The sequence below is a fragment of the Cherax quadricarinatus genome, chromosome 37 (genome assembly GCF_038502225.1).
Source record: "Cherax quadricarinatus isolate ZL_2023a chromosome 37, ASM3850222v1, whole genome shotgun sequence".
Taxonomy (NCBI): domain Eukaryota; kingdom Metazoa; phylum Arthropoda; class Malacostraca; order Decapoda; family Parastacidae; genus Cherax; species Cherax quadricarinatus.
In genome coordinates this window covers 5,793,256-5,805,544 of record NC_091328.1, presented here as the reverse complement: position 1 = coordinate 5,805,544, position 12,289 = coordinate 5,793,256, and the positions used below count along the sequence as shown (strand labels likewise).

Below are 12,289 nucleotides of genomic sequence, written 5' to 3'. Positions count from 1 at the left end.
TCTGCCTTCTAAACTCTACTATGTAATGCAGATGGTTACATAAGACACTTCCTGAAAAACTGAAACTGGACACAGGCATCATACTTGGAAACAGATACACTACACAGTGTCTCCCTCTCTGATATTCCTTGTGTTCAGCTGAGCCTCTGATTAAGCTTGATCCAAGTAAAAGGGCTTTTTTGAAAATGTGGAATAACTTTCCAGATAAATTAAAAATTTGTAACTTAAAACTTAAAAACATATCATCTTAATATATTTCTCCTAAACTTTTAATGTGACTGCTTAAACTGCCATTAAACTTTTACTTCTGTCATATATTACACCATGTTCCATAATTTTTTTTTAAATTTAGTTACATTTCCATTACTCATCATACCATCATTATACTATGATAAGTTGGAGACCTGTTGTTCAGCATTCTAACTTTCAAAGAAATTCGCAAAGACTCCCATAACACCCTCATTTCACTAAGCATGGTGAGCATTATGAAGCTACTCAAGTGTGAATCAGATTGATGAACTTGTTTTCCCTTAGAATTGAATTAAAAGCAGCACATTACTAAGTACGTACATTACTTTAGTTGAGCTGAGAAATTATGCAGTTAGATACACAGATAAACCCCTGGCTGTCTTCAAGAAGGTGCTGGACAGGCACCTAAAGTTAGTACCAGATCAGCCTGGCTGTGGTTCATATGTCAGTTTGTGTGTGGCCAGCAGTAACAGCCTGGTTGATCAGGCCCTGATCCACCACAAGGCCTGGTCACAGACTGGGCCCCTGGAGGCATTAATCCCTGAAACCCTCTCCAGATATACTCCAGGTATACACTTTATCATTGCAGAAATCTGAATTTTCAGGACAACTCATAGGTAATTGCAATGACAAAGATATTAAATGACTAATGACTGAGAATTTAAATCAGACATAAGAGAAATGGACTGCAAGGTAAGATTCAGCTAAAGCTGCAGATGTGGTGATACATAATACAGTGTCAGACAGGCTATCGTAGCTCAGACATAATCTCTGTAGATAAGTCTCAAACTCTGTGCTCTCAACTTTCACAGTTTATCATAATAAACCTATATTTGGGCCATGAGTTAGAACAGCCCTTACACTTTAACATTTGTAAATTGATGTTACTGTACAGTATTTGTAATGGTATATTCATGAAATCTATTCATTAGACTTTTTATTAAAGAATTTTCTTACATAGTAATGTAGCATAGTTGAGTGGAACAGTTGACATTGACAAAATTACTCACTTTCTTTACAGTAATAAAGCAGAGTCCATTGATGTCACTATAGCAGATTTTGATAGCGTCCTCTACCACTTATCTAATGTTAATGGTGATAAGACAAAAATACGGGTAAGTTGCAATAATTCATTTCATCTTTAAAATTTCACAAAATTAATTGGAACTGACCTATAAAGGTTTTGTGTGTACAGTACATACCATATCTAATAATTGTATACATTTGCTTCTATGTATGTAATTATTTATTTGTATAGTAGGTATAGGAATAAAGCTATACTTGTGTTTTTCCATCTGACAGATTATATCAAACCTGATTACCTTTCAGTTCCCAAGCACTGTATGGTACCTATGAGTTTAGCTCTTTCTTATAAATACGTATACTAATAACTTTTTATTGTTTTTGGTCTTGAGCTATTGTTCTGCCAGTTTGATCTATTATGTCTAGGAGGCCAGAAGTGCGAGTGCACCAACCTTGTCATATCTACATAATCAAATGCATACAGTTTTCCGTTGTGGGATATCCTGAATTTTCTTCCCTTCCAAAGACCTCTTTTCTTGTATTATTTTCTTTGGGAATCAAGCATACCAAAAATTTTTTAATTGTAAAATTTCTCTGCAGATTGTCTGTTTATACTTGCTGAAGAATTTTTTCCTCATATTTTGTTTCCATGATCTACTTTCTGTTAGAGTAATCAACGACATGCAATATTTTATATAATAAGTTAGCTACCAACTGTTTATTTTCCAGGAATATTACTAGTTTATTGTTCATTTATTTTTTAAAAGGTGAGCATCTCACTGAAGTTCTACAAGCAGTTACAAGAGCATGGAGCAGATGAACTTATTCAAGAAGAATACGGCAGCCTTCTTATGGCTGAGCCAGAGTTCGGTTTTAATGTTTCTCTCTTACTGGATCTCGAAAAACTTCCCGAGGACTGGCAAGAGCTGGTCAGAAAGATAGGACTGCTCAAGAGGAATTGCTTTGCATCAGTCTTCCAGAAATATTTTGAATTCCAGGAACAGGGATTGGAAGGCCAGAAGAAAGCAATTATACACTATAGAGATGAGGAAACAATGTAAGATAGTGTACCTTAAATAATAGTATTTATATTTCTTCATTGATGAAAGTGTTCAGAAATTTCTTTGTAACAGATAATTGCTTCTGTTACAATAAACAATTTATTGAATTATTTCATATTCATGAATAAGTCAGCAAGAAAGTGAGATGACTCACCAAGTCATAAAAGATGAGATCATTGGGTTTATAATAAAAAGGTAATTAACATAGAGTAAAATGATACTTATATTAAGTGAAAGTTGGATGTCCTGGCCCTAAGCGAAACAAAGCTGAAGGGGGTAGGCGAGTTTCAGTGGGGAGAAATTAATGGGATTAAGTCAGGAGTATCTGAGAGAGTTAGAGCTAAGGAAGGGGTAGCAATAATGTTGAAGGACCAGTTATGGAAGGAGAAGAGGGAATATGAATGTGTAAATTCAAGGATTGTGTGGATTAAAATAAGAGTTGGATGTGAAAAGTATGTATGTATGTGAAAAGTGTGTATGTACCTGGAGAAGAGAGGAGTGTAGAGGAAAGAGAGAGATTTTGGGAGATGTTAAGCGAATGTATAGGAATCTTTGAACCAAGTGAGAGAGTAATTGTGGTAGGGGACCTAAATGTTAAAGTAGGAGAAACATTTAGAGAAGGTGTGGTAGGTAAGTTTGGGGTGCCAGGTGTAAATGATAATGGGAGCCCTTTGATTGAACTTTGTATAGAAAGGGGTTTAGTTATAGGTAATACGTATTTTAAGAAAAAGAGGATAAATAAGTATACAAGATATGATGTAGGGTGTAACGACAGTAGTTTGTTGGACTATGTATTGGTGGATAAAAGACTGTTGAGTAGATTTCTGGATGTACATGTTTTTATAGAGGAGTCACAGATATATCAGATCACTTTCTAGTTGTAGCTACAGTGAGAGTAAAAGGTAGATGGGATATAAGGAAAATAGAAGCAGCAAGTAAGAGAGAGGCGAAGGTAAGAGGAGGCAGTTAGGGTAAGATATAAACAATTATTGGAGGATAGATGAGCTAGTGAGAGTATAGGTAATGAGGTCGAGGATGTATGGGGTAGGTTTAAGAATGTAGCATTAGTGTTCAGCAGAAGTTTGTGGTTACAGGAAAGTGGGTGCAGGAGGGAAGAAGAGCAATTGGTGGAATGATGATGTAAAGAGAGTAGTAAGGGAGAAAAAGTTAGCATATGAGAGGTTTTTACAAAGTAGAAGTGATGCAAGGAGGGAAGAGTATATGGAGAGAAAAAGAGAGGTTAAGAGAATAGTGAAGCAGTGTAAACAGAGAGCAAATGAGAGAGTGGGTGAGATGTTATCAACAAATTTTGTTGAAAATAAGATAAAGTTTTGGAGTGAGATTAATAAGTTGAGGAAGCCTAGGGAACAAATGGATTTGACAGTTAAAAATAGGAGAGGAGTGTTATTAACCCTTTGACTGTTTTGGTCGTATATATATGTCTTACGAGGTACCGTGTTTGATGTATATATACAGTGGACCCCCAGTTCACGTTATTAATCCGTTCCTGAGAGCTCATCGTAAAGCAAAATTATCGGAAAGCGAATCAATTTTCCCCATAAGAAATAATGGAAATCAAATTAATCCGTGCAAGACACCCAAAAGTATGAAAAAAAAACTTTTACCACATGAAATATTAAGTTTAATGCAATAGAATAATTACAATAGCAATAGAATAATTGACACTTACCTTTAATGAAGATCTGGTGATGATTGATGGGATGGGAGGAGGGGAGAGTGTCGAAGTTTTTAATGTTCAGCTGCTTTTTGGTCTGAACTGGCAGCCTCACCATGCCTAATCACACTATGTATGCCACTACAACTCTTAAATCTTTCAAACCAACCTTTGCTGGCCTTAAATTCACTCACATCACCACTAGTTGCAGGCATTTTTCTAATTGAATCCTCATGCAACTGCCTAGCCTTTTCACAAATGATCGCTTGAGAGATGCTATCTCCAGCTATCTGTTTTTCATTTATCCACACCAATAACAGTCTCTCAACATTTTCTAACACTTGTGATCACTGCTTTGTAATCACAGTTGCACCTTTTGCAAGAACAGCTTCCTTGATTGCTGTTTTCCTGCTCACTATAGTAGAGATGGTTGATTGGGATTTACTATACAACTTGGCCAGGTCCGACACACGCACTCCACTTTCATACTTTGCAATTATCTCTTTCTTCATTTCAATAGTCATTAGCACCCTTGGTCTCGATGGATTGGCACTAGAAGCTTTCTTGGGGCCCATGGTGACTTATTTTGCAGAAACAAGCACCAAAAACAGTGATAATATGGATAATATGGCATGTACCGAATGTATCCTTAGATGCGCGCACACTGGCTGGCTTGTAAACACTGGCACACACGGGGCAGTTCAGGCCACACATGGACACATCTCGTACGAATCGTATCGCGTACCGGGTTTTGTAACGGGAACCAAGGCAAATTTTTCGCGATATAATGCTTCGGATACCGGATTTATCGGTTACCGATGACTTCGCGAACCGGGGGTCCACTGTACTCATAAATTCTAGCGGCTGCAAATCAACCAGGAGAAAACTGGTAGGCCCACATGTGAAAGAATGGGTCTGTGTGGTCAGTTTGCACCATATAAAAAAAATCCTTGAGCACGCAGTGCATAATGAGGAAAAAAAAACTCCAACCTTTTTTTTTTTTTTTTTTTTTTTTTAATTATTATGCCGACTTTGCGGTCTAGTTTCATATAGTATTTATTGTTTTATTGTTGTATTCCTGTTTTCTTGGTCTCATTTGATAGAATGGAAAACACTATAGAAATAGAGGTGATTTTGATTGGCTTTACTATAAAAACAACCTGGAAATGGAGCTCAAAGTAGGGGAAATGTTTGATTTTTGCCGATGTTCAAAAGTAAACAAATGATGCCATTGTCCAATAAATGTCCAACTAGCCATTCTGATATGCGGTCATGAATGGGTTGACATTATTTGTACAATTATTACAGTATTGTGGTAGTCTGCATAACAGTAAATCTTCTATTTTTTTTTTTTTTTTTTTTTTTTTTTTTTTTTTTTTTTTTTTTTTTTTTTTTTTTTTTTTTTTTTTTTTTTTTTTTTTGAATAAAAATTCAAAATATAAAGCAAGAGTAATATCAGAGGGACCTGGAGATGTGACTGATGAACAAAGAAAATGTTATTTTAGAGCCAGGAATGTCTGCATTGTTCATACTGGACCTTATTTTGAAAGTGTCATATTTTTTAATTTTTGTGAATTTGACCAAATTGCAAATTTCTGACCACGTTATTGGGTAGTTGAAATCGGTAAATGGGCAGTGTCTTGTAATCAATCGATAGAAAAAATGGAGTTCTAAAGAAATAGCTATGAGTTTGGTCGATTGGAACAATGGAATTAGCCGAAAATAGGGCTCAAAGTGGGCAAAATCGGCGATTTGTAAATACTATCTCGACGAGGTCACTAACTTCGCGAGAGTGTAATTCCATCAGTTTTCCATCAAATTTCGTTTTTTTTGGTGTCATTACAATCAGGAAAAGATTCTCTATCATTTCATAAGAAAAAATAATTTTTTTTTTTTATAAGTTTTGCGACACCAGGAGACACCTCAGGATTGGGGGTTGCGACAGTCAAGGGGTTCAATGAAGAGTTAGAGGTATCGGGAAGATGGAGGGAATATTTTGAGGAATTGTTAAATGTTAATGAAGATAGGGAAGCTGTGATTTCGTGTATAGGGCAAGGAGGAATAACATCTTGTAGGAGTGAGGAAGAGCCAGTTGTGAGGGGGGGAAGTTCGTGAGGCAGTGGGTAGAATGAAAGGGGGTAAAGCAGCTGGGATTGATGGGATAAAGATAGAAATGTTAAAAGCAAGTGGGGATATAGTTTTGGAGTGATTGATGCTATTATTTAATAAATGTATGGAAGAGGGTAAGGTACCTAAGGATTGGCAGAGAGCATGTATAGCTCCTTTGTATAAAGGCAGTGGATGTTGTTTTCAAATTGATTTGTCATAAGAAAAGAAATATTTTGGGTTTCTTTCAATTTTATTTATGGCTTTTAGTTCTTCCCACATTTCTTGACTCCTGTAAGATTCCTTAAGCTTTAATTCGATGTTTGCTATTTCTCTGACCAGTGCCTCCCTACATATTACAGATACTATATTGGCCTCTCTTTGCTGCTCTGTTATTCTATGCCTTCGCCTGTATAGGGAGCGCCTCTCTCTCTCTAGTTTACATCTTCTCTTCCTTTTCCTTAAAGGAATATGCCTTGAGCATACCTCGAGTGCCACAGAGTTAATATGTTCTAGACATAGGTTTGGGTCTGTATTGCTTAGGCTATCTTCCCGGTTTATATCATTCAGGACCTGGTTTACTTGATCCCACCTTATGTTTTTGTTATTGAAGTTGAATTTGGTGAAGGCTCCATCGTGACTGATCACATTTTGTTGGTCTGAGGCCCTGCACATACATGTCTGAACCCTCTATTATTATGTGATCTGAGTATATTGTTTTTGATATGGTAATATGTATTTCTTATCAGATCATCATTGTTAGTGAAGATGAGGTCCAGTGTATTCTCCAATCTTGTTGGCTCTGTTATTTGCTGGTTTAAAATGAATTTAGTGCAGAGGTTTAAAAGCTCGTGTGTTTGAGAGTTTTCATGAGCTGCCTCCTGGGGTTATCCCTGATCAGCATTATTTGCTACATTTCTTCATTTTAGGTGCCTTAGGTTGAAATCTCCCAGGAGCAAGACGAGGGCAAGAGTTGGAAGATTTTCCAGACTGATCAATTTTCAAAAGCTGTTCCTGGAATTGTTAGGAAGTTGCATCCGGAGGCTTGCATAAAACTACAATGACCAGGTTTTGGTTCTCGATCTTTACTGCCAGAATTCCAACTACATCATTTGAGGCATTTAGTAGTACTGAGCATATCAGTGACTGTGATGTACAGGCCAACCCCTTCCCCCCTTTTGCCTGTTCACTCTGTCGCATCTGTATAGGTTATAACCCGGGATCCATATTTCATTGTCAAGGTAATCCTTTATGTGGGTCTCTGTGCAAACCACGAACATTGCATTTGACTCTGTAAGCAGTCCATGGATGAAAGGTATTTTGTTGTTCTTTGCTGGCTTTAGACCCTGTATATTTGCAAAGATGAATGTCATCGTATTGGTGGTATGTGGGGGAGGGGGAGCTTTTTTTCCTGGCACTAATGTCTTGTTGGTTTGGAATGGAGGCCATTGACTGTGATTCCTTTCCAGAAATGATCGGAGTTGGTGTACGATTTCTGTCATTTCCTGAAAGTTGTTTTTCCTTCCTGGCACTAAAAACCTCTCTCTCTCTGGAGTGATTGTGGCTACCCAGGTTTTCCCATGGTCTAGAAACTCTAGGTGTTCTGTATCTTCTTGTATAGTTTGTTTATAAAAAGGGAAAAGAGACAAAAGAGTGTGTGAAAATGATAGGGAAAGAAGTTTGCTGAGTGTACCAGGTAAAGTGTGTGGTAGAATTATTATTGAAAGACTTAGAAGTAAGACAGAGAGCAGAATCACAGATGAACAAGGAGGCTTTAGAATGGATAGGGGATGTGTAGACAAACTGTTTACATTGAAGCATAGAAATGAACAATATTTAGATAAAGGTAGGGAAGTTTTCATTGCAATTATGGATTTAGAAAAGGCATATGATAGGGTGGATCAAGGAGCAATGTGGCAGATGTTGCAAGCGTATGGAATAGGTAGTAAGTTACTAAATGCTGTAAAAAAAATTTTATGAGGATAGTAAGGCTCAGGTTAGTGTGTGTAGGAAAGAGAGGCCGGTAAAAGTAGGCCTTAGACAGGGATGTGCTGTGTCACCATGGTTGTTTAATATATTTATAGATGGGGTTGTAAAAGAAGTAAATGCTAGGGTGTTTGAGCAAGGGGTGGGGATTAAATTATGGGGAATCAAATACAAAATGGGACTTGACAGTTACTTTTTGCTGATGTTAATGTGTTTTTGGGAAATTCTAAAATGAAGTTGCAAAGGCTAGTGGATGAGTTTGGGAGGGTGTGCAAAGGAAGAAAGTTGAAAGTGAACATAGATAAGAGTATGGTGATGAGAGTATCAAATGAGTTAGGTAAAGAAAAAATGGATATCACATTTGAGGGAGGGAGTATGGAAGAAGTGAATGTGTTCACATGTTTGGGAGTGGATTTGTCAGCAGATGGGTTTATGAAGGACAAGGTAAACCATAGAATTGATGAAAGGAAAAAAAGGTGAGTGCTGCATTGGGGTATCTGTGGAGACAAAGAACATTATTCATAGAGGCAAAGAAAGGAATGTGTGAGAGTATAATGGTACCAACACTCTTATATGGGTGTGAAGCATGGGTTGTGAATGCTGCAGTGAGAAAGAGGTTGGAGGCATTGGAGATGTCATATCTAAGTGCAGCATGTGTGGTGTAAATATTATGCAGAGAATTCGTAGTGTGGAAATTAGTAGGTGGTGTGGAATTACTAAAAGTATTATTCAGAGGGCTGAGGAGGGATTGTTGAGGTGGTTTGGTCATTTAGAGAGGATGGAGCAAAATAATATGACTTAGAGGGTGTATAAATCTGTAGTGGAGGGAAGGAGGGGTATGGGTTGTCCTAGGAAAGGATGGAGGGAGGGAACAAAAAAAGGTTTTGTGTGCAAGGGGCTTGGACATACAGCAAGCATGTGGGAGCATGTTGATAGGAGTGAGTGGTGACGAATGGTTTTTGGGACTTGACGAACTGTTGGAGTGTGAGCAGGGTAATATTTTGTGAAGGGATTTAGGGAAACCAGTTAGCCAGACTTGAGTCCTGGAAATGGGAAGTACAATGCCTCCACTTTAAAGGAGGGGTTTGGGATATTTGCTGTTTGGAGTGTTGCATCTGCACGCCTCTGTCTCACCTCTGTAACACACTGGCTATCTCTGTGAGAGATAGCCATTGTGTTAAAAAACTAATTTCTTTTAAGATATTTAATTACAATTTTTTTATAGGTATGTAGAAGCCAAGGCAGACAGAGTCACGGTGGTGTTTAGTACAATCTTTAAAGATCCTGATGATGTAATTATCGGGAAAGTCTTTATGCAAGAATTCAAGGAAGGAAAACGAGGAAGTCAAACAGGTAAAGTACTATTGTGTATGAAATTAATGAATGGCATATTGTTGAACATTCTTCCGTACTTGTATTGTTTATTAATTATTTATTCTGACAGCAGTGTTTTTCTTTTTCTGTTTAAGATCTTTTGGTTTAAATACTAATGAGGCGTTGGTTGAATGGAGGCAGTTTGTATCACATTAATACTGTTAGGTGCATCACTAGGTTTGGGGTCACCAACAATACCACATTGACATGTTTAATAGCTTTTATAACAAAGTCCACCCAAAATCAGTTCAATACCTGTTCTAAATACTGCTGAGTAATAAAGAACAGGATGTAAGATATCAGGCATGCTTGAAAAATAGTGTGAAGATGCACTATGAGGAGGGAAGAGAATGGAGCTGGAAGTCACTACTTCTAAACAACACTCATTCTCTTATAAAAAATAATGCTGAGACAATAAAATGTGAAAAGCCTGCTTCTGTTGATGCCAGAGAGTTAGCAAGCAAGAGAAAAAGCAAGGAAAAAAACATATCAATAAATTACAATAATGCAGATGACATGCCAGAGTGGAGGTCCTGCATGTTTATAAAAATTGCACATGATAACTGCTTTGAGTCCATTTGAAATGTGTATGATGAAAATATACATAACCTCAACTATCTGGGAAAACAGATTTGTTCATAAGAGCAGATATCTTAAACCAGGTTTACTTTAAGTTTTAAAAGATACAAATGTGCAACAGTGACAGACATGTCAAAAAATCATTTGAGTAAAACAGGCTAAAATATTGACACTTTTTTGTTATACTCTCTGGTTCCATTTAAATGGTACACCCTGTAGTTATTGAATGTTGAAAATGTCTTTGATCTCCCATACTGATATTATGACTACTGCATCATGCATGTTGCTAATACAGTGTTGCATTTTTCTTTGTCAGCGCCCCATGTATTATTCTCTCACAAGGAGCCTCCATTAGAGCTTCAAGACACTGAAGCCAGACAAGGAGAAAATATTGGATATGTTACATTTGGTAAGTAAAAATATGAGTTTGATATTTTCATTCCATCTGTGCATTTAAAAAAATGGTATTTAAAGCTTACAGAAAAGAGATACCTGTAGTAAGCATGTGAACTTTGCTGAATTTGAGAAATTTATGTCAGTTTCTTGATTTGTTATGAATGGCTGAGATTTTGTTAAATAGCATTAATCATTGTTTTTAGTAGTACACACTGATGCTATTTTCACCCCAAGATGGGCACAATTAAAATAACTACATTTTGTATTCTACACCAATATTCTAGGTCATAAATATAGATAGATCTTGAAAGATTTAAAATATTCAGTTTCCAGTATTGAAATTTTTACAGGTTTTACCAGTTTTGATAAATGTGTCCAAAATATGTAGTAAATTCCTCAGTTTTAGGAAGTAGATTTTACCCAAATAAATCCTCCTAATTTGTGGAGAAAATTTTTATGGAAATTTGTTTAATGATTGCATAGACTAAAGGAGCACATCTGATGTTACATAAACTTTTCTACAGTTGATAACCAGTTTTTGCTGAAAATTAATTACTTTATGTAAAGCTATTAAGTTAACATAAATATGACTTAATATATGACTTTAATATATTTATAGATGGGGTTGTAAAAGAAGTAAATGCTAGGGTGTTCGGGAGAGGGGTGGGATTAAATTATGGGGAATCAAATACAAAATGGGAATTGACACAGTTACTTTTTGCTGATGATACTGTGTTTATGGGAGATTCTAAAGAAAAATTGCATAGGTTAGTGGACAAGTTTGGGAGTGTGTGTAAATGTAGAAAGTTGAAAGTGAACATAGAAAAGAGTAAGGTGATGAGGGGTATCGAATGATTTAGATAAAGAAAAATTGGACATCAAATTGGGGAGGAGGCGTATGGAAGAAGTGAATGTTTTCAGATATTTGAGAGTTGACGTGTCAGCAGATGGATTTATGATGGATGAGGTTAATCATAGAATTGATGAAGGAAGAAAGGTGAGTGGTGCGATGGGGTGTGTGGAGACAAAAAACGTTATCTATGGAGGCAAAGAAGGGAATGTATGAAAGTATAGTAGTACCAACACTTATATGGGTGTGAAGCTTGGGTTGTAAATGATGCAGCGAGGAAGTGGTTGGAGGCAGTGGAGATGTCCTGTCTAAGGGCAGTGTGTGGTGTAAATATTATGCAGAAAATTCGGAGCGCGGAAATTAGGATAAGGTGTGGAGTTAATAAAAGTATTAGTCAGAGGGCTGAAGAGGGGTTGTTGAGGTGGTTTGGTCATTTAGAGAGAATGGATCAAAGTAGAATGACATGGAGAGCATATAAATCTGTAAGGGAAGGAAGGCGGGGTAGGGGTTGTCCTCGAAAAAGGTTGGAGGGAGGGGGTAAAGGAGGTTTTGTGGGTGAGGGGCTTGGACTTCCAGCAAGCGTGCATGAGCGTGTTAGATAGGAGTGAATAGAGACGAATGGTATTTGGGACCTGACGAGCTGTTGGAGTGTGAGCAGGGTAATATTTAGTGAAGGGATTCAGGGAAACTGGTTATTTTTATATAGCCGGTCTTGAGTACTGGAAATGGGAAGTACAATGCCTGCAGTTTAAAGGAGGGGTTTGGGATATTGGCAGTTTGGAGGGATATGTTGTGTGTCTATACATATTTGCTTCTAAACTGTTGTATTCTGAGCACCTCTGCAAAAACAGTGATTATGTGTGAGCGAGGTGAAAGTGTTGAATAATGATGAAAGTATTTTCTTTTTGGGGATTTTCTTTCTTTTTGGGTCACCCTGCCTCGGTGGGAGACGGCCGAATTGTTAAAAAAAAATATATGACTTGTCAACGC

At 37.1% G+C, this 12,289-nt stretch overlaps 1 protein-coding gene across 1 annotated transcript in view; it reads left to right on the top strand.

Moving 5' to 3' along the window:
• The window catches only part of Arpc2 (Actin-related protein 2/3 complex, subunit 2), a 32,275-nt gene that overhangs the window by 4,711 nt on the left and 15,275 nt on the right, over positions 1 to 12,289 (top strand). Inside the window, exons 2-5 of the mRNA XM_070091819.1 lie at positions 1,271 to 1,364; positions 2,040 to 2,329; positions 9,326 to 9,453; positions 10,370 to 10,462. Of these exons, the coding sequence (XP_069947920.1) occupies positions 1,271 to 1,364; positions 2,040 to 2,329; positions 9,326 to 9,453; positions 10,370 to 10,462 (605 nt within the window). The remainder of the gene's footprint in view (positions 1 to 1,270; positions 1,365 to 2,039; positions 2,330 to 9,325; positions 9,454 to 10,369; positions 10,463 to 12,289) is intronic.